General features: G+C 35.3%; 2 protein-coding genes across 13 annotated transcripts; one reads left to right on the top strand and one right to left on the bottom strand.

Moving 5' to 3' along the window:
- The first annotated feature begins 5,643 nt into the window (after nucleotides 1–5,643).
- LOC142172727 (mitogen-activated protein kinase kinase kinase 20-like) lies at nucleotides 5,644–6,594 on the top strand. Its single transcript, XM_075236399.1, has one exon. It carries the CDS (start codon nucleotides 5,644–5,646, stop codon nucleotides 6,592–6,594), a length of 951 nt encoding a protein of 316 aa, XP_075092500.1.
- Nucleotides 6,595–7,176: 582 nt separating this feature from the next.
- Nucleotides 7,177–14,864, bottom strand: LOC107814814 (uncharacterized). Of its 12 annotated transcripts, none has more exons than XM_075237345.1 (9): nucleotides 14,714–14,864; nucleotides 12,922–12,988; nucleotides 10,650–10,758; nucleotides 10,116–10,458; nucleotides 9,867–10,033; nucleotides 9,298–9,665; nucleotides 8,392–8,425; nucleotides 8,130–8,305; nucleotides 7,177–7,411 (listed from the first exon to the last, which is right to left on the bottom strand). In XM_075237345.1, the coding sequence occupies exons 3-6, from the start codon at nucleotides 10,749–10,751 to the stop codon at nucleotides 9,375–9,377; spliced, it is 903 nt and encodes a 300-aa protein (XP_075093446.1). In that variant the 5' UTR covers nucleotides 10,752–10,758; nucleotides 12,922–12,988; nucleotides 14,714–14,864; the 3' UTR covers nucleotides 7,177–7,411; nucleotides 8,130–8,305; nucleotides 8,392–8,425; nucleotides 9,298–9,374. The 12 variants fall into 12 exon arrangements, with proteins under 12 accessions (XP_075093446.1, XP_075093444.1, XP_075093447.1 ...); XM_075237343.1 differs by having other exon boundaries at nucleotides 8,392–8,554; XM_075237346.1 differs by lacking the exon at nucleotides 8,392–8,425.
- Between the last annotated feature and the right edge of the window lie 696 nt (nucleotides 14,865–15,560).

Below are 15,560 nucleotides of genomic sequence, written 5' to 3' on the forward strand. Positions count from 1 at the left end.
TCGGTAATTAGCGACCAACCTTAATCGGTATACTAAAACGACCACCAAAATAGCGACCAAGCGTGTTTGGACGAGTTTTGGTCGGTAATTTGCCTAAACCGACCAAAGTTGGTCGCTTTTTTCGGTCGCTAATTACCGGATTTTTAGTAGTGAATTTATTCTTGAGTCCTAACTTGGTTAATATCTTTCTCTTTGCGTTATTTTCTACTGCCTTATCAGTAAAGATAATTACAGATAGTTTAGGTTGATGTAATTAACTCTCTTTATCTAAGTTTACCTAATTAAATTAAGTACTATTGAAAAATAGAGTGGTTAGGGGGCTTATACCCTGTTTGGCCAAACTTCTTCAAATCTAAAAAATGTTTTTCTTTTTAAGTTGAAGTGTTTGGCCAAGTTTTTAGAAGAAAAAAAATATTTTTGAGTAGAAGCAGAAGTAGTTTTGGAGAAGCAGAAAGCAGCTTCTCCACAAAAGCGCTTTCTTGAAAAGAACTATTGAGAAAAATACACTTGGAAGTACTTTTTAAAAGCTTGGCCAAATACTAATTGCTGCTCAGAAGTGCTTTTCAAATTAAACTGTATCTCATCAAAAGTAATTTTGAGAAAAATATTTTTCAAAAATAAGTTGATTTTTGAAACTTAGCCAAATATGCTATTAGAAGCTCTTGCTTGCTGCTTGTTGTCTATTTTGTGAGCCTTTCGATCACTTTTCAACATTGTGATTCTTCATCGATCGACTGAGACGGAGCAAGAATTTGAAATTTATAGTTTTGAAATTCTAGTCCATTTGAGTTACTGGGTTCTAAATTATAATTTGTACATATTTAACATATTTCTTAAGACAAATATAGGGTTTGGAATAAAGCTACTAGGTTCGATCGAACCCGTAATATGTGTTCTAGCTCCGCCCTTGTCCACTAATTAATAAAATATTCTAGTTTTCCATTTTTCGTTAACCATTATGATTCATTTCATTAGGATTAGATGACTTTAGATGTCTTGACCTTACTTTGAAATATGTGTTGGAATATGATGACCCAAAAGTTCATCACTTATTTTAAAAGTAAATTCTGCGTTCTGAGGCCTTAGAAAACCTCTTTCTGTCTTACCTCGATTTGCATGTGCAGTCCAGCGTGTAGCCGGAAAGACAATGTGTGACAATCTGTGGAAAATGATGAATTTTGACTTTAAAATGAATTAAGCTGATTTCGGTTAACATTTTGGGTAAACGGACCCGGACCCGTGATTTGACGGTCTCGGAAGATCCGTAGAAAAATATGGGACTTGGGAGTATACCCATAATCGAATTCCAAGGTCCCAAGCCCGAGAAATGAATTTTTAAAGAAAATTATTTTCTGGAATATTTATGAGTTTTTGAAAGTGAAATGTATTTAAAGTTTGGTGGTATCGAGCCCGTATTTTGGTTTCGGAGCACGGAACAGGTCTTATATATGATTTAAGATGAGTTTGTGAAATTTGGTAAGAAACGGAGTTGATACGTCGTGAATCGGATCGTATTTGAGAAAATTGGAAAATTTGATGTTCTTAAGAAATTTCATGATTTTGATGCTAAATTCATAGTTTTTGATGTTCTTTTGGTGATTTGAATGTACGAGCAAGTCCGTATGATGTTTTTAGGTTGGTGTGCATGTTTGGTTTGGAGCCCCGAGGGCTCGGGTGAGTTTTGGTTAGGCCACGGTTTGGATTTTAAACTTGGGAAATTTCAGGTTTCAGCTGCTCTATTGTAGTCCTGCATGCGAAGCCTCACTCGCAAATGCGTAGGCTATGTCGCAAATGCGAAAATAGCCCAGGCCAGCCTACCTCGCAAATGCGAGGAATTTATCGCAAATGCGATGTTTCCCCTTTTGGTCAGTCATCGCAAATGAGACATATTGTTTGCAAATGCGAAGGTCACTTCGCAAATGCGAGCTTAGCAGAAGTCTGGGTTCGCAATTGTGACATCTGCAACCTGCAATTTTATAACTTAGCCGAAAATCTTTTATTTTTCACACTCTTTCAAAACCAAAACACTCTTGGGCGATTTTTCAAAGATAACTTCTCTTCCAAATCGATTGTAAGTTGTTTCTAACTAGTTTTCTTCAATCTTTAACATCTTTTTACATGATTTCAACTCAAAATCAATGATTTTCATGAGGAAAATTGGGTGTTTTTGGTAGAACCTAGGTTTTTTAAAGATTGGGAATTTGGACTTCGATTTGAGGTCCGATTTCAAAACAAATTATATATTTAGGTTCGTGGGGGAATGAGTAATCGGATTTTGGTTCGAACCTCGGGTTTTGACCATGTGGGCCCGGGGGCGATTTTTGACTTTTTGGGTAAAACTTTGGAAAACTTATTTTCATGCATTAGAATTGATTCATTTAGATTTATTGATGTAATTAAGTAACTTGTGGCTAGATACGAGCGAATTGGTGGTGGAATCAAGAGGTAAAGCGATAGTAGAGACTTGAATTGGGTTCGTGGCATCGAGGTAAGTGTTTGGTCTAACCTTAGCTTGAGGGATTAGGAGTCGAGTCCTATTTGATATGTGGTATTTGTTGAGTACGACGTATAGGCATGGTGACGAGTATATATAGGTTGGTGTCAAGCATGCCCGTGAGTCTTATATTGTGACTTCGTTGTATTATTCATGCTTTGGTGATGATTTCTATTGTTGGGAAAGTTTATGGAAGTAATTGTGACATTTGAACATTGAGGAGCGTTGGCTCAAGTTGTATAATGAAATCTAAAAGTATAAGTGGTACTTGAACCTTTTAGAGCATTGGCTCAAGTTGTGAAGTGAGTTGTGAAGTAAAAGTGAGAAAACGAAAAGAATTATTATGTGGCTTCCCTTGTCGAGACTTTGTTGTTTTTAATGTTATCTCCCTTGCCGGGATGTTGATGTTCTTTTTGATATTGTTCCCTTACCGAGATTCTTATTGTAATTTCATTTATTCCCTTACCCTATTGTTTGTGATTGTTGTTTGGGTGAGGAAGAGTGTTAAAGCACGAAGGGTGATGTCGTGCATTGTTTTGGTGAGAGAGTGTTAAAGCACGAAGGGTGATGTCGTGTATGATTTGTGAGGAAGAGTGTAAAGCACGAAGGGTGATATTGTGCCGCATGATGTACAATTCCGTGCCGATTATATTGATTATATGGTGAGGACGAGAGTAAAAGCACGAAGGGTGATGTCGTGCACTTATTGATTCCTGATTCTTTGTTGATATCTGAGATATGTTGTTCCTTTTAATACCCGTTGTCTTTCTATTCTAAATTGGTAGCTCCCTGCAGCATGTTCCCCCTCCTATACTTGACTGTATATCACTGTTCTTCTTTTCCGCTGTATATAGTTAAATTGTACAGGTTTATTTGGTAATCTGGTCCTAGTCTCGTCACTTCTTCGCCGAGGTTAGGCTAGGCACTTACCAGCACATGGGGTCGGTTGTGCTGATACTACACTCTGTACTGTGTGCAGATCTCGGAGCGGTAGCTTTTGGACCGTAGCTTGGGTGGCTACCTTCAGTCCACACGGAGATCTAAGGTAGTCCTACAGGCGACCGCAGGCTCTGACGTCTCCTTCTATCCCTTTATCTTGTTTCCTTTACTTATTTCAGAAACAGTGTATCTTTTATCTTTCAGACTTTGTATGTAGTATTCTTAGACCGTCTATAAAACTGTGACACCAGTTCTGGGTAGTCGATGCTCAAGCAGTTGTATTGGATACATATTTAGATAGTTTATTGCTTTTCTTCCGCTTATTATAAATTTCGCTGTCTACATGTTATTGCTTCATAATTGTTAAAGAATATAAAATGGGTAAAAAGGTAATTTGTTCAAACAATCGGCTGGCCTAACTCACATTAGTAGGCGCCATCACGACTCCCGAGGGCGGGAAATTCGGGTCGTGACATGGAAATAGGATATTGGGGTGGATACACACTTTATATATCTATAATTTTAAACTTTTTTGCTTATGAAAAATCAAATCTCATTGATCTTTAAGATGTAGCTACCTATTCAAATAAGAAAAATACTTCAAAAATCATTTGGATTTTCATAAGACAAATTAAATGAAAGTGAGTCCAACATAATATACATTCAAAGGTAGGGCTGGGCATATATCGGGTAAAACCGATAACTCGAACCGTTAATTATTTATTGAGTTATCGGTATCAGGTTATTGGGTTGATGGTTTGGTAACGGTTTAGAATTTTTTCATTATTGGATTATCGGTTTGTGCCTCGGTTTGCCAATTTTGTTAATGGGTTAACCGATAACCCAATAAAAATTAATAAAATTATGACTTTACCCTTAAGTATATACATATGCTAGGGCTTGAGTTCATTCTCTCCTATTCTTTCTCAGCTCCACTCTTCAATTGTTTCATCTTCATTCTTCATAGACCTTACTATTTACTCATACCGTAAGTCTTTAGTCTTATACATTAGGCTTTTAATTTCTATAACAAAATTCATCTTCATATTGGTATTTTTGACTGTTAATGATTCTTTGTTTTTTATTTTCGTTTCTTAATTTTGTGAGTTCACGTTGTGCAGCCTAGACCTACTACCAATTTCTCTTCGCACTTATTAATTCTCAATCGACTATCTTCGTCAGTTTTAGGTATATTTTTCAACATTATTCTTTTGTACATTATGCTGAGCTTTGAAAACAGGACAACATTTTCTTGCCTTCTAGGTATTTTTCATTTCTGTATTAGTATTGCCATGCACAGATCAAGGTTTTGCTCTATGGTTTCTTTTTTCAGGTTAGGCATTTGACAAACAACATCGAGTTTATCTTGGACTATTAGTACTATATGTTTGGACTTGTTAATTTTAAGGTGAAATTGCTACTACTTTGTATTATTATTAATGTATTTGGACAACTGTTGTTGAAGAATTAATATTATTCCAGTTGTAGCCACGGGACAGAACGCAAAAATGGCCAGTATATTATATGTGAATTCTTCTCTTTTTTGTTTAACTCCAGTGAATTTTCTTTTTTTTTTTTTTGCTTAACTCTAGATTGAGTTATCTTATCGGTAAACCGATAACCGAACCGATAATGACCGATAACTGATTAACTGATAACCGATAATCAATATCTTACCAGTTCGGTTTAATTAAGTAGAATATCTTAGTTCACGACAAATGTTTCTTTCTCTTTTGGGAGTAGAATAAGTAGCTGAAGAAACTAAAATATTGTATACTATATTTAATAAAATAATAATAATGAACGTAATAATACCCTTAATTAATTAATCCTTTTCAATTATACATTATTTACTTGTAGTTGCCGTTGTTAAATTAACCCTAAATAAAAGTTTTATCAAGATTTAACTAGGAAAAGGTTGAGTAATGCACAAGAAATCACATTGGTGCGTTTAGGAAATCCATGCAGAGAGGAATACAGCACTACGCTAACGGAGGAATTACCATCTCCTCATCAAAGTAGGATTTTAAAATTTGGAAATACAGAGTTACCAAAACCATTACACTAATAACACCTTAACGTCTACTTACTGGAAACCCTTTCCACATGAAATAAGGATTAAGGGTTTTCTATAAATTAGCTACCATTCGTTTTTTTTCACAATAATTCATTTAGCTTAACAGAGAAAGAAGAAAGTGAGAAGAGGAATTATGGAGTGGAAAAAGATTTCCGTTCTTGGTGCGGGCTCTTACGGAAAAGTGTATTATGCAGTGAAAATTGATTCGTTTTTGTTACGTGCTTCAGTTGCTGCTGTAAAATGTGCAGATCTTTGGCGTTCAATTTCACTCCAGAGAGAAGCACATATCTTGGAAACTCTAAGAGGTAGTCCTAACGTGGTTCAATTCTTTGGAGCAGACGTGAGTATCGAGAACAATATTCCAACTTATAATCTGTTTCTTGAATATGCATGTGGTGGATCACTACACGATTTGATCAATTCGAAGAGAGGAAAGATGTCAGAAGTGGAAATAGGTTTCTATGCATATCAACTCTTAAAAGGTATTCAAGATGTTCATAAAAGAGGGTGGGTTCATTGTGATATTAAACCTGCTAACGTTCTGGTTTTCGATGCTAATGAACGTGGCATGTACAAGTTGAAGTTGGCTGACTTTGGATTATCGTTGAGAATTGGTGAAGGAATGGCATATATGACTGGAACTCCGTTGACCAATCGGGGGACTCTACTTTATGCACCACCAGAATCTTTGACGCACGGTTTTCATGCAAAAGCTTATGATATATGGTCACTAGGGTGTACTGTGGCAGAGATGATGACAGGGAATCGCGTTTGGATTTGTCGCGATACTAAAGATTTGCAATGGCAGATTATGAATGAAGATCCTGTGATTCCGAGTAATGTTTCTGTGATTGCAAGAGATTTTTTGTACAAGTGTTTTATAAATGACCCTCTAAGAAGATGGACAAGTGAACAGCTACTTCAGCATCCTTTTATTCAGCAAGCTATGTGTATTTCTAATTTGATGCCTAAAACTCAAGGGATGATAGCAAGGGTTAATCCTTTTTGTTGCAAAATTCCAAATGCAGTACATGAGAAGGACTTCATCAATTTGCTCTTTGAAAGTAATTTAAGGATACAATGAAGCAAATAAGACTGCAAAATCACTTAGATGGCTGACAATAGTGTGTATTATGGAGTATTATTTGCAGAAACCATTTTTTTTCTGGGGGTGTATTACTTGCCAAAATGAGTAATCTCCATTACGTACATTAGGAGATAGCCAGATACTCCTGGGATATGTTGTATTTGTTTCTATTAATATGGAAATCAGCAGTTATGTTCAAGTATAACACGGTGTAATAGTTCCTTTTGAACGTTTACTAGATTCAATTATTTTCTTTATTTCGAATAGCTAGATTTAGTTATGCTGGGTAGAAGAGTGTATTTAAAGAGATGTTCTTAGAAAAATGAGTAAATAGATTATCAATACATATTCAGCTTCATAATATACATTGTACGTATTTTCTATTCTTTGGAGTTTCCAAACTGCGGTTTTATATTACATATTTATATGCTTCATATTATGCTTTTTTATCTTTTTTTTTTTTTTTTTTTTTTTGATTTTGAGAAACGAAACTGTAACGTTATTGTAGCAATTAGTGACTCAATATTCGAGATTTCTTCGGGGGCGGTACTTTAATATTTCAATGAAGACCCAATATTCTGAGAAATAAAGATATGCATTTCATATAACCACTAGAACCATGACACTTGGCTGATGGCACCAGCCCAAATAATTACTACACAAAGACTGAGAATCTGATTTCTCATGTAATCAACTCGCGAAGGCAAATTACTAGTTGAAAACATAGAGGCACAAGGCAAATTACTACTTGAAAACACATAATTTGCCACCAAGTCACAACCAATAAATTAAGTTCTCTTCAAAGCCAATAATCCTGCAAAGAAAGATGAATGAAACATAATCACATAAAGACAAATAAACGTTAAAATATTCCTTTTATGTCAACTCCTTGCAGGGATATTACTAACAGACTAGTATATACAAGGGTTAAAAGGCCGGTAAGTTACAAACTTATATGACCAGATCTAGCTTATACTGTGAGAAATTAAAGAGGGAAAAAGGAAACCACCATAAAAATTTTAGTATGGTAGCTCCATTCAGCTTTATGCAAGGAAGAAACAAAAAAAATTGAGATGAACTAATCCAGATGAATCACGAAGCTAAGGAGTTACCATATATGCGAAGAAATCCAGGACAAAGGTGAAAGCAGGTATTAGAGATAATATCTTATTTGCCCATGACCCAAAACACTAAGGGGTCGTTTGGTATGAGGTATAAGAAGGTATAAGGGTGGTATAAAAATTTAATACCACCTTAATACCCTGTTTGGTTAGCAAACCAGGTATAAGTTATCCCAGTGTTAATTTTAACACTGGGATAACTTATACCTTATAGAAGGTAGGGTAATTAGCACGGATATAACTTATACCTTCTCCTTAGAAATTATGCAATTGTCATTCTTAATACAACATACCAAACAATGAATAAACAACAATCTCAACATAACTTATCCCAATATAACTTATACCGGTACAAATCGTATTCCAACCAAACGACTCCTAAGAGATTAGATTAATAGAAGTTGCACTTACACTTGCAAATGTTGAGCTCCAACAGCTGAAGTTGCAAGTATTTATAGTCATATTGTGAAACAGGAGGAAAGTCTTGAGCTCCAACAGCTGATGTCGCACTTGCAAAGGAGTACACTTCCAGGAGTACTGTTGCTGAAGTTCTCTAACCTGGCTTTTGCCGCCTCATTCATTACAGGCTGGTACTTCACAATATGTCAATCAGCAGGGCTAACAGAAAGATCATCTGAAGGAAAATATTGTTTAATCCTGTGTTTCATGTTACCTTCTATTGCGCGCCTATTGTTATCATTTTGCTGCTGCAAAAAAGGGCCAAGAATCCCGGGCTGTTAACAGCTTTTGCCAGGAATGACATCATCTATTTCTGCTGCTGTTTATTTTCTTTCCCCTCAGAGTACAACTTCTAATTTTTTTCACTTAATTCCTTCCTGAATTTTGAGAATATAGTTTTGCGATCACAGAAATGTTGGTTTATCCGTGGATATGAAAAAGCACAACTTAGGTAGAAAAAACTTTGAGGTGGAGCTACGGTTGAGTAGGGAAAAGTCGATGAATCATTGTACACAAGTATTTGAGGTGGCCAGGAATGATATACAAAATACACAGAGACCGAGCATCTAACGCGAACAAATCACTTGTCTAGCTGAAGTCTTCGTTACTGTAGTAGAGGAAAAACTGAATTTGCTTGTACCATCAGCATGCATTATTTGATTACATTTTCAATGTTGTAACTTCTTTTTGATAAAGTAATTACGATTTTATTAACATTTGGGCAAAATGATCGCACGTATACAAGAAGTATACTTAAAAGAGAGAAAATCTACACAAAGATATGGTTTTCGACAAACAGCACCCGATCTTCCATACCTATATATGCTACAGGGATATCATGGGTGCACCGGAAGAAAATAAGGAATAAGAGGCTACTCTTCAACTGTATGAGATTCGCTCTACCCCTTCAAAAGCTCTCCTATTTCTTTCTCTAAACGCATAAGTGTTAGTGGACTAACATCCAAAGCCCTGCACCTTCTCCTCCGTCTGCCAATGTTCTATGTTGTAACTTGTAACTATAAAAGTTAACACAAATGTAGTTGATCTAAGAAATTAGTAATGACAAAAGTTTAAAACATAGATAAGCAGCAGCTATAACTGATGGAGGTTATCAGTTTACCTAACATCAAGTGAGTTTCTCTTGCCGATGGTTAGTCCAGAAAGGGGAAAGAATAGCTTGCTAAAGTCATTAATTATTCACGGCTGTTTCAAGGCATTACACGCTTTGTCGTGAGAGTACCTAATTGAGGCAACAATGATGAGAAGAGCTGACACAACAGCTGAGATGAAAGTAAAAGCAGATACAACTTCCATGTGTTCTCTACTTCCACATGGTACTTCCCACACAGGATGACTATTATTTGATTCAGCACTCTGTTTGTCTAGTGAAAACAAACAGCTCGTGGCATGTTGATTTCCTTTACCGCTGCAGCGCAGAAACAAGTCAGGTGAAGCAAATTCGACTCTTGAGAATCCATGTCCTAGTGGCTGCCAAGAAAAAGCTGGGATGTTACAGTCAATAGTTGAGAAGGTTCTAAACAAAAGTACATGTACCTCCCAAAACAAAAAGTGGCCAAAATTATGGTAAAAGTATCAAATAACTTCAGGGGAGTAAAATGACTACCTTTGATGCCTGAGACGTACTTTAGAGATTCCTACATAATTTTGAGAATTTTTTATGTGATGTACCTGATAACGTGCATGTAGAGGGAGTTCCATGTGTATTTCCTGTTCATCCTTTTGTTCTGATATCAAATTGGAACCCATTTTCAGATGAACCTCAACAAGTGACCTGTTTGACCGAAATGAGGGTAACTCTAAATTTGTATCTCCAAATACAGCAGCTTCCCTAAGAACTGCAACAAAATATGGACACGGACAAGCCTCAAAATCAAGAGTTGCAGTGGTAGAAACCTACATAATCTGATAGTAATTTACCACCACGCTGCACAAGGTGTTGTAGCTCAAAAGGATCTGCAAAGACTCCAGAAGGCAGTCTTTCAACAATTATCACCTCACAAGATTTTGGAGGCCTGGAAATGGACTCCGATGGCATCTTCAATCTGAGAGATGATGACAGACACCGGTGGGAGCCTTCACCAATCAGCTTTCGATGTAAAGCAGACAGCTTTGGTGCAAATTTGACATTGTCTTGCAGCGATACACAGGTGCTGGACAGAATGTCATGTGCAATGAAATCTTCAAACTTTGAGTCAACCAAATTGTCATGTTTGCTAAAGTAGGATTTTGCAACATATTTATCAAGATAAGGTGCATGGACCTGAAGAAGATCGGGGAAAAGTTACTAAGAACTTCTAAGAATTAATGGTTGCAAGATTCAATTGAGTCTAAAAGTTTTGTTGGCAACACCATTTACAGTTTTCTGTAAATTAGTATATTACTATCACCCAAAATACATGCATTGAGAAATAACTGCACATCTTGAGCTTGTTCGGCAGCTAGGTCACTTACTTCATTTAATACTTCAGTACCGAGACATGAGCTGATCCTAGCAATTTGTACCACTGCAATGATCATCACCAAACATCGTGCCAGAAGATCATGAAGTTCCATCGCAGATCTGAACAGGTTGAGTGGCAATTAGGCATTGACTCATTAGACGCGTAGACACATAATATGTGTAATGCATTTACACTTCTGACAAACATATATAGGTAGTGGAATGTTAAACCAAATTATTATCCTACATTCTTGCATAACTAATCAGAAAGTTAGATGGCCTCCTTCACATGACATTTGTACATAACTTCCCTGTTACTAACATAGATTGAGGTATGAGATGCAACTCAAAAAAATCCATTGTAGCAGGATAAAGGCATGTATATATATATGATTTGTCCCTCTCATGAGTATTGCTGAAAGTATGCTAAGAAGATCTTTCATGCTGTGAGTGGAGATTAGTTAGATAATGCAAGTTAGTTACATAATCAAGATGATTAGTGAATTTAGTGAAGAAGTGGGTGCACATGATCAGCAAATAAACTAGTCCGCAAATAAATAAAGAAGTAGCGGAAGAAGGTGGCCATGGAAATCTAAGGAACTTCTAATCTACATACTCTTCTTCTTCTTGAGAATGCCTTACATTTTATTCAATTAGAGTAACAGCAAAATTCATTTCTCCTCCATATTGAGTTTATTTTCCCAGGAGTTGAATTCAAGCTCTATCCTGACATTAAGCCCAACTCTTGGTTCAATCTTGCCTCCATTATTAGAAAAGTTTTACCATGATTTCAAGTGAAAATTCCAAAATTCAAGGGAACATCAACCAATTTTTTATATTCTAAATAACATCAACAAATTAACCACAATAATATACAGCCTGATAAATTTAATGGATACAGAAAATAAAGGCAACATCAACATGCTCAACACGAAATTTATTTCTTCAAAAAAAAAAAGTAGCATTGCAATAAGAAAAGATTCAATTGTTAGCGGATATAGTGCCTTAGCGTTAAACCCATCATTACACTTAAACACCCAAAGTTAAACAGAAGCTTAATCGATCAAGTTTAAACGAGGCAATATTAGAAATAAATGAGACTAACAAAGAGTTAAAAAAAAAATTAAAAAAAAAAACAACGAATTTGAAAGCTCAAAATGAAGAAAACTTAGCACAAATGGCTTCTTACTAGCTAAAATCAAATAATCCGTGTTGTTTCAAGAGGAATGATCTGTTGTTTGTAGGGAGAGGGCGAGGTGGAGGAGGAGATGTTGCAGGAAATCAGATCCTATTCGAGGGGAAAGAGCAGCAGGTAGTGAACCGATATATCTTCCGGTCCAAAGTTGGACTGACCGCCGATCAAGTTTGTATTTGTTATTTATAACAATCTTGTTTAGATTATATATATGTACTAGATGTATATAGCCCGTGCATGCACGGGCCCAACATTCACATTGGGGCATTTGCATCTATACCCGTTTTTTTGGTCACGTTTTAACTTGTGCCCACTTTGCCAAAAAAATTGCAAGCGTACCCACTTTTTCGCGTAAATTAGCTTGCAATTTCTTTTGCAAAGCGGGCACAAGTTAAAACGTGACCCAAAAAGCGGGTATAGATGCAAATGCCCCCATTTTTAAGCAATTAGCTTTTTGGTGTTTTGTATATGATAAAAGTTTGACGGTATTATAATTGCTGAAAAAGTACAATTGAATCAAGACACAAAATCTTTGTATTACAAATAATTTATCTTATAATCAACAGAGAATATCGACCAATGTAATGGGTCTAGAATTAGAAAAAGAGGAAAAAAAAAAAAGGTATTGTATGCGGCAGCGTTGTCATTAATGAAGTCTTGACAAACTAATGATGTGGCATGCATAACTAAACCCATAATTCATCAGTATCTGCTAACATTTGTTATTGATGCTATATAAAAATGGAAATAGGTTGTTTTCAGTATCTTGTTAAAAATGGAAAGGTATTTGTTAGTGAATGAGAGACAAATATAGAAGGCTTTTAGGTTGAAATGCATCAAACTACAAATTCAGCCAAAGAAGACACAAAAAAGTAGTGCTAATACACGAAACAACTAATAGAGGAACTTATTGATTCTATGTTATATAAGTAGAGGAGTTTGAATCTCAATATATGTTAGTGTTATCATATATGACTTTAGCCCAAAAGGCATACAGTATTGGATGTTAAACTCTTCCATCACTATAAGCAGGTCTATAAGACAGAAAAGCCTTGTCTAAGGCAGAACATCCTTGAAAAGTACATTACCTTGGCAATAACAGCTTTTTCCTTCATTCGACCAAGCAGAATCCCAATATTTTAGTTTTCCTTTTAACTGCAATATGCTAGCAATATATATCATTTAACACAATACAATACATATGAATAATAATAGCAGAATAAAATAGTCTGCACTATTGAAAAGCTAACCAAAGTCTGTTCTGTAATTCTAGATCCTCCAATGTGACTAACTATATATAGAGAAAATATTTATCCATGGACACAAGCATAAAGAAAACATATTAAGATTTATAAATGACATGCTTTAGTATTAGAACCAAAGTTTTTCATTATGTATAAATACACAAATTCAAAGATTCATTTTTCTGGCACTTAACTTTACAAGCTTTCAAGAAAAGAAACAAAATAATTGCAACATCAATCTGGCATCTCTGGTAAGTCAAATGCTTGATCTAGAGACTTTATTTTTTTTAATTTCTATATTTTTTTGTGGGTAAGTTGCTTATCTTGCACTAAATAACAACAAATAGAATTAAAGTATTGCAAAAATAAGAAAGAATTTATAACAGATAATCAGGCAATGCCTGCCAAGTACCAGTTCCAACTCATATTAAGGACAACTTTCAAAAGATACTTCATTGCTGAAGCCTCATTAACATTTCCTTAAAAAGAAGCCAAGGCCCGATAACTAATGTCAGGATAAAAATTATTTTCATCCAGGTTAGTCATACATAAAAAGCTATCTATTTGTATCAGCCTTGTTCATCTTCCAGAAGGAAAGCTCCATGAGGGCCTCCCTTTTCTTGCTATGTACTGATGCAGTTATTAGTTCGGGGTCATGCATCGAAAGCTACATAGTCTAAAGAAAACAAATCATAATTTGAGGGATACTAATTGGCCGTATAAACATAAGAAAAGCGCCAATTAGCATTAGAACCATTAATTAACAAAATCTCCAGCACAATTATTGAAACCTCCATTTCAAACTTTTAGCCTTTAATGCCATGTTGCATATGAAAATTTCAAATTTAACACCTTATGGTAAAGTTCCTTACTGAGATTTTTTCTTGTTGATTTTTCAAGTGCAGTTTCTCAAGTTAATAATATACGTAAATCATTGTATGTCAAGAAAGAGTAGACAATCTTGTTAATATGTGATTAAAGGGAACAAATACCCATAACCTATACAAAAGTCAAATATAGTCTTTTAAACGAAACCTAAAAAAGGAGCACCCAGTACAAATACATACCTAAAATGCCAAATTCAGCTCTTAAGTAAACATCACAGTTCTTGTATTTAAGACATATTATCAAACATCTTGGTTGCAGGAGAGATCTTGTTTGTTTCTTCAACATTTTTGTCCTAGATGGAAATTAATTATGCCAAATCGTGTTTAAACCTATGCAGAAAATTTTCCAACAAAGATGTGCAATTCAAACGTACAAAATGGAAGAAATTATCGCAGAGAGTAGTGGATAAGAGATACCCACCAAATACCCATTACCAATACATGGTTGCAATAAACAAAGAAAGACTGAAGAAAAATTCTGCAAAACTCCGAACGAAATATAGCACACACTGAAGGAAATTAGAGAAATTTGAAAGGAAACTCAACAAATAAGGCTAGAAAGTGTAACAAAAGAAACAGAGTATACGGAATGCAAATCTGGGATGAGAAAGTGGAATGCACATATATTCGAAAGGCAACTAATTAATTAGGACCAAATTCAGAAGTAGACCCAAATTCCATCAGTATGGTCTTGAAACTTAGGAAAGAAGAGATCGAAAAATAGAAGGAAAGAGCTAAGAGAAACATACACGAAAATCTCAATCATATTTACTTTTGGGCTTGGTTGCTGTCGCCGGCGAGTACAAGTACGTGTTTTATGGCAGATGAAGCTAAAAGGACTATGACAGATTGAAAAGATGAGAAAATCGAAAAGGCAATTCTAGATGGAGAGTATAAAGACAATTTTATCCTTGGTCGACCACACTTGCCTAAAAAAAAAAAAGTAGCATTGCAATAAGAAAAGATTCAATTGTTAGCGGATATAGTGCCTTAGCGTTATCATTACACTTAAACACCTAAAGTTAAACAGAAGCTTAATCGATCAAGTTTAAACGAGGCAATATTAGAAATAAATGAGACTAACAAAGAGTTAAATTTTTTTTTAAAAAAAAAACAACGAATTTGAAAGCTCAAAATGAAGAAAACTTAGCACAAATGGCTTCTTACTAGCTAAAATCAAATAATCCGTGTTGTTTCAAGAGGAATGATATGTTGTTTGTAGGGAGAGGGCGAGATGGAGGAGGAGATGTTGCAGGAAATCAGATCCTATTCCAGGGGAAAGAGCAGCAGGTAGTGAACCGATATATCTTCCGGTCCAAAGTTGGACCGACCGCCGATCAAGTTTGTATTTGTTATTTATAACAATCTTGTTTAGATTATATATATGTATTTAATTACTTTAAACATAATAACTCATATAAAGAATTCACAATCAATTAAGAGGAAATTATTTCCATTTCCATTTCCATTTATGATTTGAATTCAAAAAACATCCTCATGTATTATTTTTAGATATTTACGTAATTATCTAAATAATTAAAGTTGAGGAGGTACTGTAGGCGTATTAGGGGTGAGGAGGTAGTGGAGCGATGCGTA

The sequence above is a fragment of the Nicotiana tabacum genome, chromosome 18, assembly GCF_000715075.1.
Source record: "Nicotiana tabacum cultivar K326 chromosome 18, ASM71507v2, whole genome shotgun sequence".
In the NCBI taxonomy this organism is placed as follows: Eukaryota; Viridiplantae; Streptophyta; class Magnoliopsida; order Solanales; family Solanaceae; genus Nicotiana; species Nicotiana tabacum.